This window comes from Elgaria multicarinata, chromosome 14 (assembly GCF_023053635.1).
Source record: "Elgaria multicarinata webbii isolate HBS135686 ecotype San Diego chromosome 14, rElgMul1.1.pri, whole genome shotgun sequence".
Lineage (NCBI taxonomy): Eukaryota > Metazoa > Chordata > Lepidosauria > Squamata > Anguidae > Elgaria > Elgaria multicarinata.
The window spans coordinates 12988877-13015751 of NC_086184.1; the positions used below are offsets into that span (position 1 = coordinate 12988877).

General features: G+C 46.9%; 1 protein-coding gene across 1 annotated transcript in view; it reads left to right on the plus strand.

Moving 5' to 3' along the window:
• VPS35 (VPS35 retromer complex component) overlaps positions 1–25124 on the plus strand; it is a 29425-nt gene extending 4301 nt beyond the window's left edge. Inside the window, exons 2-17 of the mRNA XM_063141243.1 lie at positions 1162–1260; positions 2080–2176; positions 5139–5262; positions 5436–5618; positions 8019–8232; positions 8724–8807; positions 10456–10565; positions 13148–13244; positions 13439–13587; positions 14056–14263; positions 15897–16052; positions 17837–17959; positions 18453–18632; positions 20260–20499; positions 21427–21570; positions 24036–25124. Of these exons, the coding sequence (XP_062997313.1) occupies positions 1162–1260; positions 2080–2176; positions 5139–5262; positions 5436–5618; positions 8019–8232; positions 8724–8807; positions 10456–10565; positions 13148–13244; positions 13439–13587; positions 14056–14263; positions 15897–16052; positions 17837–17959; positions 18453–18632; positions 20260–20499; positions 21427–21570; positions 24036–24215 (2388 nt within the window). The 3' untranslated portion in view covers positions 24216–25124. The remainder of the gene's footprint in view (positions 1–1161; positions 1261–2079; positions 2177–5138; positions 5263–5435; positions 5619–8018; positions 8233–8723; positions 8808–10455; positions 10566–13147; positions 13245–13438; positions 13588–14055; positions 14264–15896; positions 16053–17836; positions 17960–18452; positions 18633–20259; positions 20500–21426; positions 21571–24035) is intronic.
• The last annotated feature ends 1751 nt before the right edge of the window (positions 25125–26875 follow it).

A 26875-nucleotide genomic window follows, 5' to 3' on the forward strand; every position in this document is an offset into this window, starting at 1 on the left:
CCTGTTCTTCTTAAAGCGCCATTTGCATAGATCGTGCTGGATTCATAAAATAGTAAAGAGGCATACAATTTCCTGCTGGGTCCTTCTCTAGAGAAGAAAAGGAAAAAGTGGCACTTATTGGTTTGGTGCCAATAAGTACCACTTTGGCAAAGTTCTTAAAGTATATTAATAGTGATGGAGTCTGTGCTTATGGGGAGGGGGTGGATTCGAGATAGATGGAGGGGGATATGTGGAACTCTCTGCAAGCTCAGAAAATGTAGGCAAGTTGCATTCAGATTCACATTTGATTCTGGGAGGTGCAAATGGGGCAATCGCGCATTGAAATGCAAACCCCATGGATTTCTCATCCTTACACGAGAACTGCCGTTACTGATGAGGAATCAACTTATGGAATTTGCTGCCTTGAGATGTCCTGATGGGAGTTCAGCTCAGATGGCTTTAAAAAGGGCTTAGACAAATTCAGGGAGGATGACAATTCAGTCAGTGGCTATTTAGCCACATTGAAACCAGCACAGCCAAAGAGGTGGTGTCCCAGTTAGGGGCGCTGGAGAAATTCGAGACGGACTAAAATGAGTTTGGGTTTCTGAGAATCCGACCTGCAGGCTGGCTATGCTAAATCTGTGGACTTTCAGGTGGGTTTTTTTTTTTTTTACTTCCCTGAAATTTACGCAAATTCATTCACAGGAAAATATGCAAGTTTCCGCTGAGACGTACTGTGTGCCATGATGGGAAATACATGTGGGAAAACCCAAATGGACTGGGGAACGTAGGCTAAATGTTATGTACGAAAGCCAAAGTATTTTTGTTGCGAAGTTTCTCGTGGAATTATTTGCATATTTTTCCGCATGACGGGTAAAAGAATTTGGAATCTGTCTAAGGACGGACGCCGGAACGAATGATACTGCACAGTCCACGAAATACACACGGGATGGATTTCACAAAATCTGGATATCCTTAGTACCATTGCATGTGTTGCTGGAGAGCAGCAAAATCTGAGAGCCGTTGCCATCCTTGTGGGCTTCCTAGAGGCAGCTGATTGGCCGTTGGAGGAAGCAGGGTGCCAATAGGGAGGCAGGGAACAGGAACTAGGCGGAGCTTTGAGCTGCTCTAGAAAGGGCTGCTCTCGGTGTTAGAATAGCCAGTTTTTCTCCTGTTTTCCAGCCGACTACACAGCAGTCTCCTCAAGATGAGCAAGAGAAGCTCTTGGATGAAGCCATTCAGGCTGTCAAAGTCCAGTCTTTCCAAATGAAGCGATGCTTGGTAAGTGGACCTCGGTTCCTTTTATCCTGGCTCCCTTTTTTTGTTTTGCACTGGTCATGATTGGTTTTGCTTGTTTATATGCACCTCAGTAGCTCCTTTAGACTTCTGACTGGTTGAGACTGAATCCTGAAGTGGATTTGCTGCCCCACTGACAATGGAGCCACCAGCCCCCACTGGCTAGACCCAGACTTAGTCATACTTGGAGAGGACCCATTGAACTCAATGGGACTACAATTAGACCTGACTAAGCTAAGTCTCGTTGGGTCTGTTCAGGCAACACGCTAAGCCATGGTTAGGCCACTAAGCCTTTTGTAGCAAATAGGGTTTAAACCATGGTTATGTAGCCACCATGGTTAGGAATGAGTCACATGGTACGCTAAGCCATGGTTCACACGACACACTAAGCCATAATGTTTAGCTCAAAGTGCTTAACCAGGTCATCTGAACAGGGTCATTGATTGCAGTGGGTCTACTCTAAGCATAATTAAGTCTGGCTCCAACCCATTGTCTTTTCCATTGCTGCGGTTTTATTTTGGCTTTTGTGCGAAATGGCTTCCGACTTTATTGCTGTAAAACTGCCTCTTGAGTGCTTGTTCAAAATGATGGCCTAGCGAGCTTTATAGATGGATATTTGGGGATGCTTGAAACGTGAATTAGACGCCAGTTGCATTTAAAAGGAAGCGAACTCCAAACCTCTGATGCTTCCTAAAAGTTACTGAGAGTTAATAACTGTTAGCATGTACGTATCTCCTATACTAAGGCGCTGAAATCAGACACGCAACCAGTAATCTTAATTTTTATTTTTCATGCATTTTGTAGGACAAAAACAAGCTGATGGATGCCTTAAAACACGCCTCAAACATGCTTGGTGAGCTACGGACCTCCATGTTGTCTCCGAAGAGCTATTACGAGCTCTGTATCCTCTTGAGGCAGGATGAATCTTGCTGCTGCGTGATCCTATAGTTCAGGGTTGGGGAACCTCAGGCATATGGGGACAAATCCATCCCAACTGGGGTCTCAACCCAACCATCCGGGTTTCCCCAGATGGCTACACCATCTATCCCCTGAATGCCTCTCATTTGGTGGTTTTCAAATGTGCCCACTGGCATGAGCCAAAGGTGCATGTTTTCTTGAGCCACTTGCAGTGGGAGTGTTTGGGCAGTGAACAGAGGTGCACTGATTGTAGATAGTGGGCCTGTTTCAGACAACATGCTAAACTATGGTTAGGCCGTGAACCCTTTTGCAGCAAATGGTTATCGAGCATGTTTAAAACGTGGTTATGCGGCCACCATGGTTAGGAACGGTTCACAGGAGATGCTGAGTCATAGTTCTGACAAGATGCTAAGCCATAATGTTTAGCTCAAAATGCTTAATCACTGTGGCTTAGCGTGTCGCCTGAGCAGGGCCAGTTAGCTGGCGTTCTGGGGGAACTCTGGCTTACTATGCCATGCAGGCAAGGTCTGCGTCTTTTGCATCTGGTTTATGAATCTTGGAAGTATAGTAAAACAACAACAGCAACCTCACAGATCATAGAATCATAGAATAGCAGAGTTGGAAGGGGCCTAAAGGAACATCGAGTCCAACCCCCTGCTCAGTGCAGGGATCCACCCTAAAGCATCCCTGACAGATGGTAGTCCAGCTGCCTCTTGAATGCCTCTAGGGTGGGAGAGCCCACAACTTCCCTAGGTAACTGATTCCATTGGCGTACTGCTCTAACAGTCAGGAAGTTCTTCCTGATGTCCAGCTGGAATCTGGCTTCTTTTAACTTGAGCCCATTATTCCGTGTCCTGTACTCTGGGAGGATCGAGAAGAGATCCTGGCCCTCCTCTGTGACAACCTTTCAAGTATTTGAAGAGTGCTATCATGTCTCCCCTCAACCTTCTCTTCTCCAGGCTAAACATGCCCAGCTCTTTCAGTCTCTCTACATAGGGCTTTTTTTCCAGACCCCTGATCATCCTGGTTGCCCTCCTCTAAACACCCTCCAGTTGTCTGCATCCTTCTTGAATTGTGGAGCCCAGAACTGGATGCAGTACTCAAGATGAGACCTAACCAGGGCGGAATAGATCTTGCAAGCTTGAACCGCTGCTCTGCAGTAGTGCCGCCGGTGCATAGTAGCTTTGCATGTTGCGGTACTCAAGCCAGAAAGGGGATAATGGGTAATGGAATGAGCAAGCACATGTACAAATGGGTGAGACACATTTTGGAAATGTAGTGTTCCCTCTCCTTCCTAAGGGTACCGGCTGTGCAAGGTACAAAATGATGCATGGTGTGAGAAAGTGGCTAGGGAGACATTTTTCTCCCTCTCTCATAATACTAGAACCCAATGGGTGGTGGGAGTTTCAGGGCAGATAAAAGGAAGGACTTCTAGTTAAACGATGGAATTTGCTACCACAAGGTGTAGCGGCGGCCACCAATTTGGATGGCTTTAAAGGGGGTTGGATAAATCACTGGAGGAAAAGGCTATCAATGGCTGCCAGTCTTGATGGCTATATGTTACCTCCACTATCAAAGGCCTGTGCACAGTAGTTGGTGTGGAAGATGGGATGGTGCGGTTACACTCGCGGCCTAATTGGGGTTTTCCCACAGGCATCTGGTTGGACACTGTGTGAACACAATGTTGGGCGACAGAGACCCTTGGCCTGATCCAGCAGGGCTCTTCATATGTTTGTTCACAGAGCCTCCATCCCAAAGTTTGATCTTGCACACGCTCCCTCCTGCACCCCTTTCAAAGCTCGCTGTCGGCATCTATCAGCAGGCCTGATCTCAAAGTCTGCCATTCATTCTTTTGCCTAGTTATCGCTGCTTAATCTTTCTGCCATCCGAAATGTCGACTCCATTCCCTTGCTGTTTTCACCAGCCGCTTTAGATACTGTGCTCTTCTAAGCTGTTGTCGTGTTTCTCAAAACCTCCCGCCTTCTTGGGAGACAATAACGAGGCCTGCTAAGTAATCCGCAAAGCTTTATTCAAGCATTAAACATCTCTTCCCACCTGAAGAGAATCTAACCTCTAGGAACTTTCCCCCTAGGCAAAACTTTGCAAACGAAGCGAGACCATTGTCCTTTCAAGAAGAATGGAAAACCCTTTCCGAAGAGGCGTTAACTTCATAGAGACTAGTTCTGAGGCAGCTTCTGACGGGATGCCAACCGGGCTGACTTTCTCTTGCCTTCCTTTAGCTAGGGTGACCATATGAAAAGGAGGACAGGGCTCCTGTATCTTTAATAGTTGCATAGAAAAGGAAATTTCAGCAGATGTCATTTGTATATATGGAGAAATTCTCTTTTCATCACCACAGTTAAAGCTGCAGGAGCTATACTAGAGTGAGCAGATTTAAAGGAGGGCAGGGCACCTGCAGCTTTAACTGCTGCGATGAAGAGGAAATTTCCCCAGGTGTGACATGCATACAAATGACAGCTGCTGAAACACCCTTTTCTATGCAACTGTTAAAGATACAGGAGACCTGTCCTCTTTTTCATATGGTTACCATACTTTAGCTCCACCTGTGTTAGTCTATGGTGTGCTCTAGGATCGACTAACCTCTCCATGCTCTTAGCCTCAGAAGAATGTTGGCTTGCCACTGACTGTGTATTATTTGCCCTTGACGAGATAAGCTCTGGAGAGGGTTCACTCCCAGCTGGTGAAGGGCCCGTGAGAGCTTTCTCCCCCACTGGTACAGGCTGGCCTGTTTTTGGCGCCGACTCCTCAACTTCAGAATCTGATTCTGATTGATCACCTGAAACACCTTCTTTCAACCCAGGGGGAGCAGGGCTAGACATGACAGCTATTGATTTCCATCTGGTGTTGCTGGGCGGTGACGCTCTCTTACTCGCACGATATCTTTGCGTTGCTCCCGTCTTCATCCTTAATCTCAAGGAAAAAAGACATGGCCATTTCCGACGAGCTGCAGTACCTAGAGGTGTATCTGACAGACGAATTTGCCAAGGGAAGAAAAGTGGCGGATCTCTACGAGTTGGTTCAGTATGCTGGAAACATCATCCCGCGGCTGTAAGTAAATCTGAATCTCTTGTGAAATCTACTTCAGTTACGGTGCTTGGGTGGTGCTCTTTTGGCTACATATGCATCGGCACTCCCAGCCTAAACATTGGAAATAAAAGGAATGATGCTTGACTCTTTTTTTAAACTGGAGCATCCTTAACGCTGTCTCTGTCTCTTCTCAGCTATTTGCTAATCACTGTTGGGGTTGTCTACGTGAGGTCCTTCCCTCAGTCCAGGAAGGATATCTTAAAAGATCTGGTAGAAATGTGTCGGGGGGTCCAGCACCCTCTAAGGGGCCTGTTTCTTCGCAACTACCTCCTCCAGTGCACCCGGAACATCCTGCCTGATGATGGAGAGCCGACAGAGTAAGTCACCTGACGGGGTGAAGGCAGAACTTTCAGAACTGTGTTGCACACAGTTGGGTGTAGGCAATGGAGCAGAGCTGCCTAATCCCTGGGCCTGGTCTGAAGGCATGGGATGCTGCAACCTTCATGAAGCTAAGCGGGTCTAGGCCTGGTCAGTGCCTGGAAGGGCGACTACCTGGGAACCCTGTGTACATTTATGCACCGCTTACCCTATTTTAAAAATATCTCTAAGCAGTTTACAAGAAAATGAAATCTATTACTTTGTACAGCACCAAGTACATTGTTGGTGCTATATAAATTAATAATAATAATAATAATAATAATAATAATAATAATAATAATAATAATAATAAAAAATACATTGTGATGCACATTAAAGTGCAATTAAAATACGCAGTGATTGCTATAGCGTTTATATAAAACATTAATAAAAACAGTAGAACCAAAACAACACTATAGTTACAAAAAGTCTAGGTAGCACACTCAGTCAGGGAAGGCTGGGGTAAAGAAATGGGTCTTGAATTGGCACCTAAAACATGCGACTGTTGACACAGACCTCCCGTCTGCCACCACTTATTATGGGGCGACACAGGCTCTGAACACCAGACCCGGCCGAGGCTACTCCCTGCTCAAGCCAAGCACCACCACTTGATACGCCTGAGGCAAGGGATAAAGCCCACCTTCCTCCAAACTATGTGGAGAAAGGGGTTTAAAATGGAGAAGGATTTTAATATATATAATATAATGCGCTGTGAGTTATATCTGCTTAGGTGAATGATTGTCAGAGTGGGTGCTGAATGTGTAAACTTAAGATGATAAATGCCAAACAGACACGTGGGATTTTTGTGGTAGTTTTAAAACAAACAATCAAAATTTATTTTTAAAAGTTCATAAGCTTTGTTTCAAATAACAACATTTAAAAACCTTTTTGAAACCTTCCATACAATCCGGTCACTCTCACATTCGCGCTTTCCTTTTTCTCACACTATCACTCTTGAACTTTCTTTATTATCAGTATTGATTAATATACTTCCACTACGTGCACACCAAACTCTAAAGACACCACTCACTACACTGACTCTCAAATTTCCCAGAACTTAAGTACCATAAATACAGAGAGCACTACAGACTCTAAGAGTATCTAACAAGTCTTCCTGAAAAGGTTTCCTGAAAAGGAGAAGAACTCTCCATCCCCTGAGTCATTCCCTTATATATCACTCCTCCCCACTCCCAAGACATTCTAACTCCGCCCACTCAGGCCAACATTCTACAAACCACAGACTTACAAACTGTAGACATATATTTGGAATTGACTTGTGGGGTGTAATGCCACAAGCGCACTCAGTCAGGGAAGGCTGGGGTAAAGAAATGGGTCTTGAATTGGCACCTAAAACATGCGACTGTTGACATTGTGGTGTAGTGGCTAAAGTGTTGGACTGGGAGCCGGGAGATCCAGGTTCTAGTCCCCACTCGGCCATGGAAACCCACTGGGTGATTTTGGGCCAGTCACAGACTCTCAGCCCAACCTACCTCACAGGGTTGTTGTGAGGATAACATGGAGAGGAGGAGGAGGAGGATTATGTACGCCGCCTTGGGTTCCTTGGAGGAAAAAAGGTGGGATATAAATAAATAAGTTTCCCGAATACCATTCCGTAAAGGGGTGCCACCACAGAGAAGGGCAGCGTCTGGGTTGCTGCGAGGTGGCAGCCTGCGGGTCCGGGTACAACCAGCAAGGCTTCCTCTGATGATCTTATTGATTGCACAGGTGTATATTGTGGAAGGCGATCTCCCAGGTAACCTGGTCCCAAGCTGTTCGGGGCTTTATATGCCAACAGCAAGACCTTGTACTTGGCTCGGTAGCTAATAGGCAGCCAGTGCAGTTGCTTCAACGCCGGTGTAACTATGTGCACGGCGAGGACACTCCGCTCAGCATCCTGGCTGCTACATTCTGTATTAGTTGCAGTTTCTGGGCCAAGAACAAGGATAGCCCCACATGAAGGGCATTGCAGTAATCCAAACGTGAGGTTACCAGTGCATGGACTTGTGTTGAGTTGGGTTCTGGTTCTGCCAGGTCCAAGTCATCAATCATGTTCTTTTGGTTACCAAGATGAAACGAGCCGCTTGTGTCAAAAAAAGATGACCATTTATTGTTGGAAAATGGATGCAGGATAGATACATGCAAAGGAAGTTAGCACCTCCTTCCAACTAATCATTCGCTCATCTCTGGGTGTCTATCGGGGGCCTCGCGACAGACGGAAGCTGCCCCTTTGAGCCCCAGCGGGTTCTCCGAGCCTTGCTTCAGGAAGACCCGCGCAACTGGCCTTGATCCGCATCCTGAAAATCCCCCCCCCCCGGCTTTGTGTACCTAAGAAGCCAGTGTTTGTTCTTGTTGACCTGCAGTGAAGAAACCACGGGGGACATCAGTGACTCCATGGACTTCGTGCTGCTGAACTTTGCCGAGATGAACAAGCTCTGGGTGCGAATGCAGCACCAAGGCCACAGTCGGGACCGCGAGAAGAGGGAACGCGAGAGGCAGGAGCTGAGGATCCTGGTGGGGACCAACTTGGTGCGTCTCAGTCAGCTGGAAGGCGTCAACGTGGAGAGATACAAGCAGGTGAGGCGGTGTCATGAGTTCGACTTCCTTCTGTATTTGCCAGACGGTTGGTCCAGCTTGTTGCAGCCGTAAAAAACGAGTTGCCTGGTTTCCTACCCTACAGCTTAGGTCAGGGGTGGGGAACCTCAGACTTGGGGGCCAAACTTGGCCCTAGATCGCCACACCTCTCCTCCCCTGGCATTTGAGCAGCTTCTTCCTCGTTCTAAAAGGTTGAAATGTCTCTCCGAAGGCTTAATTACTGACAGTAAGAAGATTAAGACAACACACTAGTATTGTTGGCGTTTTGGCCTCGCCCCTTTTACATCTGGCCCCGCCCACTGCTGGAACGCAGCCCCCGAGAACACCTCAGGAATTGAATTTGGCCCGCGAGCCGAAAGGCGTCCCCCACCTCTGCTTTAGGTAGAGAATCAGTTTCCGAGGCTCACGCGGGTCAACGTGCAAAGGCTGCGAGAGAGGAAACCTGATGCAAACCTCTCTTTTCCTGTTCCCAGATCGTCTTGACTGGCATATTGGAGCAAGTTGTAAACTGCAGGGATGCGTTAGCTCAGGAGTACCTTATGGAATGTATCATACAGGTAAGCCTTGGTGAACCTGGGTGGCGGTAAGGAGCGACTTGCAGCCTGTCACGTCCTCTAGACACTCTGCTCCAAGTCGCACCCTGAGCCTTTGGTTGAGGAAACTGGATGCAGTGAGGTGGGGTGATGGGGGAGCTCCCCTCGGTTCAGAATTAGCTCATAATTACTGATCTTTTTAGCAAGTATTGGGGTGGGGGGAATGTGTCTCTTCGGAGAGTTCTCTCCTGCTTATACTATGGCGGCACACCCTTGATGCCCTGGGAGAACATAATATCCAGTCCCAGTTACAGCAGAGAGCTTTCTTGGAAACTCAAGTATCGCATCCCTTCCTCTTTCCCTACCCCAAACATACGGGGTAAAATCCAATGTAAGTCCTACTTAGAATAGACCTAATGAAACAAGTGAGACTTAAGTTAGTCATGTCTGTTAAGCCCCATTAATTTTAATGGGTCTGCTCTCAGTAGCACTTACGTTGGATTTTAGCCATTGAGAACAAGAGAGGGTTTTAGGGACAACTGTAAGTATTTGGAGCACTTACTGGTGTGGTTACTGCAAAAGGGAGCCGGGAAAAGCGGGGCTGGGGGAAGAGCATAAATCTTCCCATTCTTGAGTAGAGTCAAGAAAGTGTTGAATGGAAGCAGGACACTAACACTTCACAGTTCAACACTTAAAACTTGGAGGATATATTGGGAGATACCACTTCCTTCTCTTGATCTTTCCCCCCTTTTTGTGACTAGTCAGTATCAACAGTGCCCAAAGTAGCCTATATGCAGTCTTGCCTTGTCAATTTCCTTGTATGTTTCCTGCTGAAACTTACAAGGAAACAGACAAGGCAAGGCTGTACAAATCAGACAGCTGTAAGTCTGCAGTTGTGCACCTCTGAATGGCTGCTGCTGCTAACAACAACAACAACAACACAAACTCATTTGCGCAAATTTCTGGGGCAGTTTTTTTTTTTAAAGCCAGGGAACGAAAATAGGAGTTGCAATAGGACTGGGGAAGGGGATGGGACAGGCAGACAACGCAGGTTCAGCTGGGATACTGGGTGGAGATCCAAGGGAAAAGGGGAGGAGAACAACCCATGGTGAGACTGATGGTCTGTCTGTTTGTGAACAACCCATACTGCTTATGTGGCTTATTCACAGGGCTGGTTGTCGTGCCATGTGACCACGGCCAGTGAGTCTGAACGCTTTCTAAGCATTCGTGCAAGGAAATGTTTTCAGATTGGAAAAGCAAACTCCTTCCTCGCCTAATCTTAGAATCTGCTTGGTAATCATTTCCAAGCTGTCAACATTCCTCGGATGACTAAAACTGGAATGTGGGACAGGCCGCCAGTATATATATCTTCCTTTGGAATAATTATTTCCAAAGCTGGATGGTCTTGAGCAAGCCCCTGTTTCTCCTCCAGGGATCTTTCCCTAGTCCTTCATGAAATTGGGGAAGATGGCGGCCTCAGTGAGGAGGAAGAAGCAGGAGTGTAACCATTGCTAAAAAGACTCAAGAGCCTGTTGATCAATGGTTCTCCGGGGTTTTCATTGCATAACAACTGCAAATGTGTGTGTGTGTGTATGCGTGTGTGTGTGCAAAGGTGGGGAGCTGTTGGCTGAATCCATCCCTACAAGTGACTTCCTTTTTCTGCCATATCTAGGTCTTCCCAGATGAATTTCACCTCCAGACCTTGAATCCTTTTCTACGAGCATGTGCAGAGTTACACCAAAACGTGAATGTGAAAAATATCATTATTGCTTTAATTGACAGGTGTGTGATGAATATCTGCAGGTGTGAGAGGGAGGGGAAATCCGTAGGCTTTTTCAAAGAGGGGGAGGAAAACTGCATAGACTTACTTTTTTCCTATTCCAAATGACCTCGATTATTCAGTTATCTTAAGCTAAAAATGTGTTTCTGATGCAATTCCCCCCACCCATTGGTGGAGCTCCTGTGATGTCACAGAATGCACATGAACCTTGTTGTTTCGACAGAGTGGAAGTGTTAAGCCATGACATTTTCAACAGTGTTGTTTCTGTGCAAGAAGGGAAAGGCAAGTTTGAGTGGGACTGAAAACTTCTTCGTTAGGATTAGAAAAAGATCTGTGCTGTTTGCAGGCAGTAAGGAGGGTTTGGGAGTTTTGAGGGGACAGACGAGGCAGGGGTAGGCTGGTCAAAGGAAGGCTTCTTAGAAATAAGTAGCAGGCTGAGAAGGAGAGACCCAGAGTAAAGGATGAACAAGAGGAGCTGTGTGCTGTGGATATGAAGGATGCAGATCAGAGGTGGGCAGCCTTTTCCATAGAAGACCACATTCCCTTGTGAGTCATATGTTGGAGGCTGCATGTTGGTGAAGCCAGCGGTATTTATTATATCCAGCCAACCGATACGAGCTACCAGATGTATAACAAAGTTTTTGGATACTATTGGTGCGAAGCGTTATAAAGATTCAGAGATTAGGATACAATTTGATTGACAGGTTATTAAAGGTTTCTGTACGTTTGTCGTTCACCCACCTTTCCATCATTTCAGCTAAGGATTGTTGTGTGTTTCATAATTCTGTTGCTTTAACCTTATGTGTAACTTTTAATATTGTATAACGGCACTGTAAAACGTTAAGTTTGTATGTGTTGCAATGATGTGTGGATTGAGCAGTGAACGTTTGGAGAGTGCAGACAGTTGGTGTAGCCAGCGGTAGTCAGGTCAGAGCCCAAAGTGCGTGGCTCACCCCTTTTCGTTCCTTCCTTCCCTCCCACCCAGAGGGCTGCCAGGGAAAGGACAGATCACTTTTGCCAGGGGTCTGAAGTGAGTGCATGCAGAGGGCTTTGGAAATTAGGACGGGGGCCACTTGTGGCCTGTGGGCTGTAGGTTGCCCACCCCAATGTAGATGTACAAGAAAGACCTGGAGGATGGTAGGTGTGGTCCAAGCTAGTTGTGTGGACAGAACTGGTTGTGTCTTTTCAGGGGGAAAAGGGAACTTTGGGGGCAGTTGGGATGGCAGTTTGAGGGTCGAATTTCACATTGATTTTAACTAGCCAGCTGAGTGTTTCCTGCAGATTTTTTTCAGCAACCCCCCCTCCCCCAACCCCCGGTTGCTAGTTTTGGAGAAGTGCGACAGTTCTGTAGTTCCTCCTCCCATTTCCCCAATTCCTTCCTGTGATTGTTTCTCTTACTTCTGGATGGCAATTTGTATGGGCATCTTTGAAAGCACTGTTCTCCTATACAGTGTGATTGCGAAGGTGTGTGTGTGTTTGTAAATCTAGTACTCCTTTAAATAATGCTTTGCAGAAATTAGGCTTCTTAAAAAGAGGAAAGATGGTTTGTGTGTGTGTGTGTGTGTGTGTGTGTGTGAGAGAGAGAGAGAGAGAGAGAGAGAGAGAGAGAGTGTGTGTGTGTGAGAGAGAGAGATAAATCGGTGAATCAGCCTTCTGAAGCGACCTTCACGCCCATCTTTTTGTTTGGGGATAGTTTTGACATGAGTATTATACTCATGCCGGTTTACATAGCCTTCGAAAGCCATTATATAAGCTAACCTTTTGTGCCTTTCTGTAGTCTCGCTTGAGTCTCTTTCCCAGTTCTCCCTTAGAACATCCCGTCCTCCCTTCAGCATAACATAGTGAGCGGTGTGGGTATGAATAATCCACCTCTCTGTATCTTTCTCTGTGATTCTAGTTGTGTTGTGCTTGTTAGCTATTCCCCAGCTCATGCTTAGGAGTGCAACAAGCATCTCTAGCGCAGAGAGAAGGCACGTCTCCAGTGACGTCCCTCCACTGATCGAAGGCTCTTTGATTCAGCAGAATGGAATGCTTCCATTCGCGGAATGGGAAAGAAGGGGATTTTCGTTGGTCCTTGTCCCATACTGTTCCAAAAGATCCCTTAGCCCCAGAGAGCTGATTTGTGGTCTGCTTGGGGGTGGGGGTGGATACAAGGAGGAAGGGGAATTGATGGAAATTGCCTCCCTCTCCAGCTGATGGAAGTCTCTACTGGATCAAGAGCCTTCCATCAACGGAGGGACACCATCGGGTACAAGCCTCTGTTGTTACCTCGTTCAGTTTTTTGGCTTACTTCTGCAAGTGTTAAGCTTGCCAGTGGCCAAGGAAGACAGTCCTAGGGCATAACTGATGGCACATATGCAGTTGTCTCTCTGAAGCTAAGCAGGTCTGAGTCTGGTCAGTGTCTGGATGGGAGACCCACCTGACCAAAGCCCAGATTTTGCTCTGAGAGAAATGAAATGTCCAAGCTGCACTTGTAAGCATACTGACCAGTGAGGAGAGTCTCTGTAAGCCTTCCTTCTGAGTAATCCCCTCTAGGGCAGGTCTATCAGTCGCGTTTTGCAAAACGACCTTTCTCTGCCTTTAGGCTCGCGCTTTTTGCTCACCGAGAGGACGGACCAGGCATCCCTGCTGATATTAAGCTCTTTGACATTTTCTCCCAGCAGGTGGCTACTGTCATACAGGTAAGTTGAGAACGTTTGGGCGCTTGCCAGGCTGCCAAAGAAGCTTGTGCAGGGCACGAGTGGGGGCAAATGGGGGCGGGGCGAGCGTCCGATGTGTGGGACCCGGGTGAGTTCACCCATCCCCAGTCCTTTCTGCTTCCCTACAATATCTCCCCATGGGCCCCTCACCTCCTTCTGCACTTTTCAAATTTCAGTCTAGGCAAGACATGCCTTCGGAAGACGTGGTGTCTCTGCAAGTCTCTCTTATCAACTTGGCCATGAAGTGCTACCCGGATCGCGTCGACTACGTCGACAAAGTGTTGGAGACGACGGTGGAGATCTTTAACAAGCTGAACCTGGAGCAGTAAGTGACTTCCAGTTCTCTTCCAGCGCAGGAAGCCGCGTCTTCTGCTAATTGGGTGGGTGGGTGGGTAGCGGGGTAGCGGGGATCCCAAACGAATCGAGAACTGCGTAACGCGGAGGCCGGCTCAATCTGTGTGTGATGCTTTGGTATGAAATGACTCAACTCGTAACAATGAACTGCCGCTGCGTGATTAAACCTTGACAAGGCGTCTCTTTGAACGTTGGCCTTGCTTACTGGATTGCCTGATAAAGAGCTCTGGAGAACCTGAAAGCTTGCACGCTATTTGGGGGCCTTGCGTGGGCCTGGTAAAGGTATTGCGCCGATAGAGATTTTGGAACTTTTGCTTTCCCGTTCATTCCTTCCATTGATTCTCTGCATCCCAAGTTGCTGACTTTAAGCAAAAGGATCTACGTACAAGATACTTCATATTTGCCGATCCCCCGTTATCGCCCACTTATGTCTTTCTAGTATCGCTACGAGCAGCGCCGTTTCAAAGGAGCTGACGAGGCTCTTGAAGATCCCTGTTGATACCTACAACAATGCCCTTACCGTCTTGAAACTGAAACATTTCCACCCCCTCTTCGAGTATTTCGACTATGAGTCCAGGAAGAGCATGAGTTGCTATGTTCTTAGCAATGTGCTGGATTACAACACAGAAATTGTCTCGCAAGACCAGGTAGGGAAAACCATGCCACCAGGTGAACTTCCTTGGTATTGAATGACAAGAGACTCCACCTCCAATTAGACATGTTCAGGCAATGGACAAGACCCAGAGAGACCTTTGCTTCAACAGAAGGCATTTCCATTTCTACCAGGGGCTGCGTGTCTCTTAACTTCCATAGATCCTCTCCCCCACTCCCCAGCTACATCCTGTGCCATTCGAGAGGGTCCCCTGACTTTCGCAGGCAGGGCCAGCCCAGGACATATTCTTTCTGAAGTTAGGAACAACATATAAGCAAAGGGAAGCCTATCCAGGCCCCTTAAAATCAAAGCAGTGAAGTGAGGGAAAGGGGCGGATCGTGTCACTATCCGTACTCACATGTACTGCAGAGGTAAGTGAGATATTATAAAAACTTTTGAATATACTGATAAGTTACACTAGTTCCCAAAGTTCAGGTATACTTCCACTGTAAAGCTGTATATTATATCATTAAAAAAGCACAGACAAGTACTCAAAGACCATTTAGAAAACACTCGAAGAGCAAAACACTTAAAGACCAAAACACTTAAAGACCATATGTGTTTCGACCTAACAGAGGTCTTCTTCAGTAGTCACATGAACTATATATGCACATGAAAAATCTAAGAATTATTTTCAAATTGCCATCGCCACTAGATGTTACCGTCACTTGCCTTTTAGAATGGATAGTGGGCTACTATATTTTAGTTAGTATCCAAAATTTGGAATGAGGCTGCATGTCCCAACGGCTAATATTTATTTATTTATTTAATACATTTTTATACCGCCCAATAGCCGAAGCTCTCTGGGCCGTTCACAAAAATTAAAACCATTGTGGTATTTTGTTGGCAAGGAACCTCTTTTCAGTAGCAAGGTTAGCACCATTTGCACTAGTATTCTCACATGTACTTTTGTTTGTTAACAGAAAGCTTTTAACAAACAAAGTGTTAATAATTCTTAGTTTTTTCATGTGCATATATAGTTCATGTGACCACTGAAGAAGACCTCTGTTGGGTCGAAACACGTATGGTCTTTAAGTGTTTTGTTCTTCGAGTGTTTTGTTCTTTGAGTGTTTTCTAAATGGTCTTTGAGTACTTGTCTGTGCTTTTTTAATGATATAATATACAGCTTTACAGTGGAAGTATACCTGAACTTTGGGAACTAGTGTAACTTATCAGTATATTAAGTTCTTATAATATCTCACTTATATGTGTGAGTATGGATAGTGACACGATCCGCCCCTTTCCCTCACTTCACTGTTAGAACAACATGGCACTATGGAAGCCAACAGGCCTGCCAGATGATTGTCTTTAACGTTGATGATGGGAAGACATCCTCAACCCCACCCAAACGCAGCAGGCTAATTTAGGGAGTATAGACACACAGGTCTCACTTTTAACACCTTTCTGCCACCTCCCAAGAACTGCTGCCTGAGGTGACTGCCTCAGTCTGGCTAATGGTAGGGCCGGCCGTTTTTGGGAGGTGCAGTGGGGGAGATCCCCCTGTCGCATGCATGGTTTCTGTTTGTGGTTTTCTGATCCAAGCCAACTTTTGCCTTTGGTGGTGGTGGTGGTGGTGGTGGTCTTCAGAGCCATAGATACCTTGAACCAAACCCATTTGCCCTCTGTAGGTGGACGCCATCATGAACCTCGTCTCAACGCTGATTCAGGACCAGCCGGATCAGCCGGCTGAAGATCCTGATCCTGAAGATTTTGCCGACGAACAAGGCCTTGTGGGCCGGTTTATTCACCTCCTTCGCTCAGACGACCCCAACCAACAGTATCTGGTATGGCTTTTAAGAGTCCCAGGGTGGCATCTCCCAAGGGTGCCTTTCATTCTAGAGCAGGAGTTAAGAACTTGGGTCAAATCTGGCTTTCCAGTGGCCCCAGTCCTTCCCTTTGGGGTTTTCCAGATCACCGTGCCCCCTTTTTTCTTGACCATGGATAGATGGGTGGTTTCCCAGCTCCTGTGCACTTCTCCCCCCACCATTCTCAAAGGTTGAAATGCTGTTGTTCCTTGCGGTAAGAGCTTAGAGCTAACATATGCTGGTATTCCTGACCCCATCATCCTTTTGACCTTCTGCCCTACCGAGCACTGCAATGCAGCCAAGAGCGTCTCTGAAACAGAATACTTGGCATTTGGCAAAACCCCTCTGCTCTAGGGGCCTCTGACCTAGGGGTCTGCACCTCAAGTGGTTTTGTTTTTAAAACATATTGGCCCCATTCAGAAGACACCTTCAACCATGGCTTTAACCACAATAGTTAAGCCAGAAAGCTGGGCTGTGTTCAGAAGACACCTAGAACCATGGCTTTAACCATGGTGAATAAAACAAAAAGCCTTATTCACTGTAGTTAAAGCCGTAGTTTAAGGTGTCTTCTGAACACGGCCTGGCTTTCTGGCTTAACAACCTTGGTTAAAGCCATGGTTTAAGGTGTCTTCTGAACGGGCCCATTAATTAACCATTTTTAATGTGTCTGTTTGGTTGAAGCTAGCAATCACATCTTCAGCCATTAGAGGCAAACCAGTGTGTAGCTTTGCAGTCAGTTAGGGATGTTGGATGAATCCAGTTGCACAAATTGCACAATGGTTGGCAGCAGCTATGCCAATTTCAGCCACTGTTTGTGCAGATCATGCACCTTGGTGCAATTTGTCGCCGTCATTGTGCAGGTCTATATCTGCGCAAATGACGGCCAAGACAGAAAAAAGGTTAAAAGTCCCTGGAGAAAACGCACAGCTCGCCTTGCCAATGCAGGCTGTTTCGGGTACACTGCAGAAGTCTCGTTTCCCGGTGACGGACATCCTTACCGTCAATACAGTTCAAAGACACGGGAGATTAATAGGCTGAGGGGCAGAGTGATTTGCCTGCCCTCTCCCCCTGCTGTGGGAGAATGGACTGGACAGACCCCTTTGTTCGGCCCCATGGGGTGTGCACCATGTCAGGGGCATGCCTAGGGGTGCCCATGGGTGTCTCTTCACTGAAGAGGGGCGGGCAGAACATGTCCAACTCTGACAGCTGCATAAATGACCTTGTAAAATTGGTTCATTTAGTTTTCATAGAATAGTAGAGTTGGAAGAGGCCTATAAGGCCATCGAGTCCAACCCCCTGCTCAATGCAGGAATCCACCTTAAAGCATCCCTGACATATTGTTGTCCAGAAGCCTCTTGAAGGCCTCTAGTGTGGGAGAGCCCTAGGTAACTGGTTCCATTGTCGTACTGCTCTAACAGTCAGGAAGTTTTTCCTGATGTCCAGCCGGAATCTGGCTTCCTGTAACTTGAGCCCATCGTTCCGTGTCCTGCACTCTGGGATGATGGAGAAGACATCCTGGCCCTCCTCTGTGAGACAACCTTTCATGTATTTGAAGAGTGCACTCATGTCTCCGCTCAATCTTCTCTTCTCCAGGCTAAACATGCCCAGTTCTTTCAGTCTCTCCTCATAGGGCTGTGTTTCCAGTCCCCTGATCATCCTCGTTGCCCTCCTCTGAACATGCTCCAGCTTGTCTGCGTCCTTCTTGAAGTGTGTTGGCCTGATCCATCACCCATGCCCAAGACGTGTCGTGTCTCTTCCTTTAGATTTTAAACACTGCCCGGAAACACTTTGGCGCGGGTGGAAACCAACGCATCCGTTTCACGCTGCCGCCGTTGGTTTTCGCTGCCTACCAGCTCGCATTTCGCTATAAGGAGAATTCTAAAGTGGTGAGTGAAAGAGCCGTGGGGCATGTACGAGATATGTCTGTCCCCCCCACAACAGCCGCTTGAACTTGAGGAGGTTGGCTAGGTAGGGCTGAGCAAAGAGGCAAGTTTGTAAACGACGGCGCATTTGAAGAAGAGGCCTGTTTGGTGATCAAGGGTATAATGCCCTAAACTTTCACAAACCGAATAAATTGGGTGTAAATAAAGGGTCTCTGTGCAAGGGCTCAGTCAGTGCCTGGATGCACTGGAAACTGCAATCTTAAATTCCATTTTGGAAGAAAACTGGGTTTATAAATATAACTATTCGTAGGTTTATCTTTTTTATTTAATGTAGGCCGCAGAATTCATTTTCTTTTCACAGAAGACAGACTTTTCAGTGGAGGGTTATCTACAGCAAACTTACCATGTTTGCTTCCCCTTCTTTTGATCGTGACTTTTTGCTCTGACCTGTTCGGCTTTTCTTTACTGTTCGTTTGCTTTTTTAAAAAAATTTTAGGATGACAAATGGGAAAAGAAATGCCAGAAGATCTTCACGTTTGCACACCAGACAATCAGCGCTTTGATCAAAGCTGAGCTGGCAGAACTTCCCCTCCGGCTCTTCCTCCAAGGGGCTTTGGCAGCAGGGGAAATCGGATTTGAGAACCACGAAACGGTGGCTTATGAATTCATGTCCCAGGTGGATCAACAGCTTATTTTCTAACTTAAAATAATAATAATAATAATAATAATAATAATTTATTTATTTATTTATTTATTTAATTAATTAATTAATTTATTACACTTATATACCGCTCCCATAGCCAGGGCTCTCTGGGCGGTTTACAGAAATTCTAAAATTGAGATAAAAACAAGTATACAAAATTTAAACTCTAAAACACAGAACATACATACATAAAGCATTAAAAACCGATTAAAAACTTAACATGTGGGTGATTAAGATGTGCCGCCATATGCCTGGGCAAAGAGGAAAGTCTTAACCTGGCGCCGGAAAGACAGCAGCGTTGGTGCCAGGCGAGCCTCGTCAGGGAGATCATTCCGTAGTCTGGGGGCCACCACCGAAAAGGCCCTATCCCTCGTTGCCACACTCCGAGCCTCTCTCGGAGTAGGCACCCGGAGGGAGGACCTTAGATGTTGAACGTAGTGACCGGGTATTGTGGCCCCAAGCCGTGTAAGGCTTTATAGGTCAAAACCAGCACCTTGAATTGGGCTCGGAAACATACAGGCAGCCAGTGCAAGCGGACCAGAGCAGGTGTTATATGGTCGAACCTTCTGGTTCCCAAAATCAATCTGGCTGCTGCATTTTGCACGAGCTGCAGCTTCCGAACCGTCTTCAAAGGCTGCCCTACGTAGAGCGCATTGCAGTAATCTAACTTGGAGGTTACCAGAGCATGGACAACTGATGATGATGATGATGATGATGATGATGATGATGATGATAATAATAATAATAATAATAAAATAAATCTTTCAGTTGAACATCTGACACACTGTCTAATACACTTAGGGTGCAGTCCTATGCATGTTTAGACAGAAGAAAGTCCTACAACTCCCATCATTCCCCATCCAGCATAATGCTGGAGTCACCTTGTTTTCCCAGAATGCCTCTGGGCCTCACCTGGCCATTCTCAACCCAAGTGACTCGTCTCTGAGCCTCAGCTGTTTGCTTTCTGTGAAATGGCTGTTGTAGCCGGAAACTGCGGGTTCAAAGGAGTAGTTTTCCATACTTCGGCTCTTGGGCAAGTCAGTTTCCTTTTGGCCTTCTGGGAAATGGGTGTTTTGTGACTGGCCACGCTTTCCTTGGTCGCCATTTTGTGAATGGGCAAGCCCTCCCTCCGGCAGCCATCTTGTGAGAGCACCCGCGACACTCAAACTGCTGAATGCCCCACAAAAAGGTTGGGAATCCCTGTTAGAGCCCCCTCCCATATATATTGTGCTGGCTCCCCAGTCCCCATTAGCAAAGTTAACCCATGTGAGAGGCAGTTTTGAACCAGCAGCTAGCAGAAACTACATAGCAGCCATTGTGTGACCGCTTCCTCCACCTGGACGGGCCTCTCGAGAGACGTGGTCGCAAATGTTCCCTTCTGTACCTTGTCCGGAGAGCTTGAGGGTAATTTAGCCGGAGCTCGTTTTTTAAAAAGATATTTTATTTTGCAAAACGGGAGAACAAAACCGTGCAATTAAATAAGTGAGATTCTGCTCGTCAGAATTACCAGCTGCCCTCTCTTCCTGCCCTCCTTCCCAATTTTCCATTCCTCCCTTTTAATCCCAATTTCCCCTTCCTGTCGTTCGCGTGTCTGAGTCAGGCATTCTCTCTGTACGAAGACGAAATCAGCGATTCAAAAGCGCAGCTGGCCGCAATCACCTTGATAATTGGCACGTTTGAGAGAATGAAATGCTTTGGCGAGGAAAACCACGAGCCGCTGAGGACTCAGTGCGCCCTGGCCGCCTCCAAATTGCTCAAGAAGCCGGACCAATGCCGGGCCGTCAGCACCTGCGCCCATCTCTTCTGGTCTGGCCGGAACACGGACAAGAACGGAGAAGAGGTCAGAAAGGAGGGGCCCCGGGGGTTCTCTGGAGGCCGGGGCCTCCCCCAGATGGGTTGAGCTGCAGGCGCGATTGAAACCATAGAGCAGCCTTCCTCAACCTGGGGCGCTCCAGATGTGTTGGACTACAACTCCCAGAATGCCCCAGCCAGCTGGCTGGGGCATTCTGGGAGATGCAGTCCAACACATCTGGAGCGCCCCAGGTTGAGGAAGGCTGCCATAGAGCAAAGGGAAGGCCACCTGCAACCCCCACCCCACCCCAGTATTTTGAACTCCCAACATCCATCAGCAGCAATCAGTATGACTAGCTAATGCTTGGCGATTATGGGAGTGGTGGTTGAAAACATTTTCAAGGGCACCAGGTTGCCCGTCCCTGTATTAAACAATGTGTCAGCCTTCCCCAACTTGGTAACCCTACCCTGAGGCTTAACCCTAACCCTCACGTGCCACTGAGACTTCCTTTCAGCCACACAGTGGTGGCCCGCTCAGTAAGGCCCAGCTAGGCTCTGCCGAGAACCTGGATCCTGCCCACGGAGCCAGGCCTCCCCAACCGTAAGCTGTAAACTGAGGCTTAACCCTAATCTTCACTTGCCACCAAGATCCTCTGAGCCACTCAAAGAGAGGAGGCAAGCCAGCCTGGTGGCCCACTAAGTCTATCTGGCCCGGCTAGGCTCTTCTGAGGCCCCAGTTCCTGTCCGGGGAGATGGGCCTCCCTAACCCTAAGCTTAGGGTGAACCCTAACCCTCACCTGCTACTGAGACTTTCCTCCAGCCACTGAAAGCCAGCCAGCAAGCCATCCTGATTTACCACTCAGTCTGTCTGGCCCAGCTAGGCTGTTCTGAGGCTCCAGTTCCTGCCTGGGGGTGGGTCGTGGTAGACGTGTGTTGATCCGGGGTGACCGACCCGTCTCACTGCCTTGCTGTTTAGCTTCACGGAGGAAAACGAGTCATGGAATGTTTGAAGAAAGCATTAAAGATAGCCAATCAGTGCATGGACCCGTCTCTTCAAGTCCAGCTCTTCATCGAGATCCTGAACAGATACATCTATTTTTATGAGAAGGAGAATGATGCGGTAAGTTCTCCCGGCACCGTGCAACGCTGTGGCATTTGCACCTGGGTGGGTGGGGGGTCTCAAAGCCGGTGCATTGAACCTCTTTCAGTCCCAGGTCCAAATTCAGTTTCAGAGTTGCTCTCAGGGGCCCCCGTTCCAACAGTGACACCAAAATACCAAGCACGATGCTCTTCGTGCTCAGTTTCAACCCTTCCTAATGGGGTTGGGAGGAATTCTATAAAAGCTGGGAATCCATCTTATGGTTGGCGGTCTGGAAAAAGGGGGTGGGCCCCCCCGCCCCCCGGGGAAGGTGTCCCATTTAGTTGAATAAACTTAAGTGCTTAGGAAACTGCTTTATACTGAGTCAGACAACTTAGTCCATCTTGCTCAGTATTGTCAACACTGACTGGCAGCAATGGCTCTCTGGGGTTGAAGGGAAGAGTTTTCCCCAGTTCCTCCTGATATTGAACCCGGGACCTTCTGCATGGGAAGCTTGTGCTCTACTGCTGAGTTACAGACCCTTTGCAGTTCTGTTGCAGTTGTTGTGAACGCAAGATAGAACTCCGGGGACTCTTATTTCCTACCAGCCTAAGAACATCAGAAGAGCCCTCAACATCAGAGGGCCAAAGGTCCCTCTGGTCCAGCAATCTGTTCACACAGTGGCCAACCAGCTGTGGACCAGGGACCCACAAAGCAGGACATGGGTGCAACAGCACCCTGTTACTGTTTTGTTCTTAGCGGGAAGACACTATACAGCCTTGTTAAGGTCCCTGACTGCTGGGCACTGTGCAACAGCACCCTCCCACCTATGTTCCACAGCAACCTGAGTTTGTTTGTTTATTTATTTATTTATTTATTTATTTATTTATTTATTTATTACACTCCCATAGCCAGGGCTCTCTGGATGGTTTACAGAAGTTCTAAAATTGAGATAAAAACAAGTATACAAAATTTTAAATTCTAAAACACAGAACATACACACATAAAGCATTAAAAACCGTTAAAAAACGAAACATGTGGGTGATTAAGATGCGCTGCCATATGCCTGGGCAAAGAGGAAAGTCTTAACCTGGCGCTGGAAAAATAGCGTTGGTGCCAGGCAAGCCTCGTCAGGGAGATCGTTCCACAGTCCGGGAGCCACCACCGAAAAGGCCCTGTCCCTCGTTGCCACACTCCGAGCCTCTCTCGGAGTAGGCACCCGGAGGAGGACCTTAGATATTGAACGTAGTGACCGGGTATATTCACGTTGGGAGAGGCATTCCGTCAGGTATTGTGGTCCCAAGCCGTATACAGGCTTACTGCCTCTGATTCTGGAGGTAGCACATAACCATCAGGACTAGTAGCCGTTGATAGCCTTCTCCTCTGGGAATTTATCCAACCCTCCTTAAGCTCGTCCAAGTTGATGGCCATCCCCACGTCTTGTGGTAGCGAGTTCCATAGTTTAACTGTGCTGTGTGAGGAAGGATTTTCTTTTATTCGTCCGGAATCTCCCACTAAGCAATTTCATGAGATGAGAGCCCATTGGGGTTTAGTATTATGAAAGAAGGAGGAAAATGTCTCCCTGTCCAAATCCTCCACACCATACGTAATTTTGTACACCTCTATCATGTCTCCCCTTAGCCTCCGTTTTTCCAAGCTAAACAATCCCAGCTGTTGTAATCTTCCCTCATAGGGGAGATGCTCCAGCCCCGTAATCATTTTAGTTGCCTTTTTCTACGCTCTTTCCAGCTCTACAATATCTTTGGTGTGGTGACCAGTACTGTACACAATATTCTAAGTGTGGTCGCACCATGGATTTTTTTTTATAAGGGCAGTATGATACTTGCACTTTTATTTTCAATTCCTCAGTTCTTAAGTAGATCCTTGTCCAGGCAGTAGACAATTATTTTAATGTCCCAGTGTACCCTTTTGGGCCATTTTGAAAATTGAAATGGCCACCCCAACTGGGTGCTGCCATTTTAGTTTCCCACAATGCCTTGGAGCAGCTCGATGTCGAGCATTGCGGGAAATTCAAATGCTCAAAAGGAAGGAAGCCAAACAAGCCAGAGGCAAAGGGGTGAAAACGGAGGTGTGGTGTTTTATTAAAAATTACCAACACGTTTTGGATCAAAAAGTCCTTCCTCAGAGTAATTGAGAACAAAAATAAGCTTTGCCTAGGAGGCTGTGGGTCCGTGAGAGAAATGCAAAGCTTATTTTTGTTCTGAATTACCCTGATGAAGGACTTCTTTGGTCTGAAACGCGCTGGCAATTTTTAATAAAACACCACAGCTCCGTTTTCACCCCTTTGCCTCTGGCTTGTTTGGAAATTCAAATGGCCAACAGCCGCCATCCCAAGCGCAGGGGGCAGCAGAAGAGATGTCAGCCCTGCGGGCCCTTCTTTCACTGTTGGGGCCTTGTCTAAGCATTCCTCTCTTGTGCTTTTATTCCAAGCCTGATGGGTTCTTCCTTCCTTCCTTTCTCCCCCCCTCTTTCATTTTCTTCTCCAGGTGACAATTCAGGTTTTGAATCAGCTTATACAAAAAATCCGGGAAGACCTTCCCAACCTCGAATCGACCGAGGAAACGGAACAGATTAACAAACACTTCCACAACACGCTGGAGCACTTGCGGTTGAGGAGAGAGTCGCCGGAATCTGAGGGGCCGATGTACGAAGGGCTGGTCATTTAAAAGAAGGGCCTCCGTCGGCGCACAACCACTGTAATCAACTCAATCGTCTTTCCATTTGCAACACAGTACAGGAGGGGGGGTTTTCCGTTTGTTTTTTTTAATGATGATGATGATGCTAGAGTTCATAGATTTGTGCCTTTTGGAAGTGCCAAGTTAGGCTTGTCTGTTCATCCTTCTCTTTTGTGCAGAGGCGCATTGTGTTCAGGGCCTGCTGAATTCTACCAAATTTTCCTGCCGTTCGGACCAGCAGTTTCATAGATACCATCGGAACGTTAGCATGACTGGAGCCATTCTTCTGTAGGATTCATGTGATGTGCAGCTGTGTCTCTTACCTCCCGCTCCCTTGCATTCTAATTTCTTTTTGCTGAGTCCCCCCCCCCCTCACCGCCCCCCCCCCCCCCCATGCCGCCTCCAGACCTTTAACGTCTAACCTGGCTTTCCATCTGCAAGTGTTATAGATGTGTGTGTGGGTTTTATTTTTACAAGGGGGAAAAAGTCATTCTCTTCTCTGCTGGATCATGCTTCCTCGGTTTTTGTTTTTAACTCAAGGCTATTTCAGATTCCCGCAACCACCCGACAGCCCCACCCACCTTAGAATATATTATTGCATGTTTTCAGAGTTGTAAAGCACCGTGCTCAAAACAAACAAAGTCAAAATCCAGAATCTATATTTTGCATATGGAAGCTCTGTGACACTCATTGAAGGGCCAGTAAGGCTCACAGAGCATATTTATCCAGATAATTTTGTTTCCACATAGTATTAAGAAAAACAAAGCAAAACTAATAGATCGTGGTCTATATAGTATATGTATAACCTGCATTACTGTAAAATTAGGGGAGAAACACATTACACCGTTCTACTCTTTATCATGAGTTTGCACCAGTGAAACAATAAAGTTGCTATTAACAGTTCTGGCTCCGAATGTCTCCTCCGAATGGCTGGCTGTACGTCCTTTCAAAATTGAATAAGGCATGGATATGTAATGTCCCATTGTGTTGCCCCAAGACCAGCCCTCCAAATGTTTTTGGACCACATCTCCCAGCATTCCTGTTCATTGGCCATGCCGGCTATAGCTGATGGGAGTCCAAGTCTAAAACATCAAGAGGGGACCATGTTTTGGAGATCTGCCCAAGAACAATGAAGAACATCCTTTGGTTTCAGCCTTCCTCCAATCTGGGTCCTTGCAGATCTTTGGCTCCAGCCTACCTCCCAACCTGGGTCCCTCCATTCCTTGTCACCTCAGCACCAGCCTACATGGCCAACAGTCTGGGGTGATAGTAGTTGTAGTCCAAAATATCTGGAGGGTACCAGTTGAGGAAGACTGGTATGGCATCTGTGGACAAAGTCCAGATAATGCATAAGTGCAGAGTTCTCTGTGGCTGCGTCTCCCAGATGTGGCGCTGGAGACATGCCAGTAGTCCAACCCAGAGTGCTTTCCAGTTAGAGAAGAATGTTCTCTTCTAAATTGCATCAAAGGTCCCTGTAGCCTAGTTTTCTGGCTCCTGAAAGCAATTGGCCAGATGCATCTACGCAGTGCACCACCAGAGGAAAGGCAGATCGCCATCTTCTGTCTTGTCCTAATCAGATTGGGTATCTTCTTCCTCTGGATGTGTTATGTTTAGCTATCAAACAGGGTCTATGCATCTAATCCTGCTTTGCAAGGATTTAAGATGGTGACTGCCATTGCATCTCAATGGTTGCAGTGAAGGAGCAGGATAGCAATTTTGATCAGGTATAGTACATGTTGGAGGTGTTGGAGGAAAATTCTGAGAGTGCCTCGGACTGCAAGAAGATCAAACCAGTCCATACTCCAGGAAATAAAGCCAGACTGCTCACTTGAGGGAATGATACTAAAGGCAAAACTGAAGTACTTTGGCCACATAATGAGAAGACAGGACACCCTGGAGAAGATGCTGATGCTAGGGAAAGTGGAAGGCAAAAGGAAGAGGGGCCGACCAAGGGCAAGATGGATGGATGATATTCTGGAGGTGTCAGACTTGACCTTGGGGGAGCTAGGGGTGGCAACGGCCAACAGAAAGCTCTGGCGTGGGCTGGTCCATGAAGTCATGAAGAGTCGGAAACGACTGAAGAATAAACAACATAGTACATTTCATTTTAAGTACAATATACACATTAAGTGCAATATACCCACATTATTTGGATATTGCACTTAATGAAGATATTGCTCTTGGGTATCACTTGCTTATTCTGGATACCTTTAGAGTGGGGCTGGGAAACCTGTGGTCCTCCAGATATTGTTGGACTTCAACTCCCATCAGGCCCAGTCAGGGATGATGGCTGTTGGAGTCCACTTCTGTTTTAAAGACTGTGTCCCAGCACATTCAAAAGTGAGAGCCTCAAAATGTAAGCAAACTGTTCCAATCCTAATAGCAAGTGGCCAGAATGATACACATTATTTATGGTCTGCTCATCTATCCAGAGCAGCTTACAGAAAAAGCTGAAAAAGCACACACATTAAAAACATACTGTTTTAAAAGTGATCATGAAAAGCAGCAATTAAAATAATTAAACAGCAGAGCTAGATTGCAAAGCTTGTTTGAATTAAAATGTGCTTAATTTTCTGTCTGAAACATACAGCGAAGGAAGCCAACAGGAAGAACGTTGACAATACCTCATTTTGAAGCTGTGTTCTTTTAAT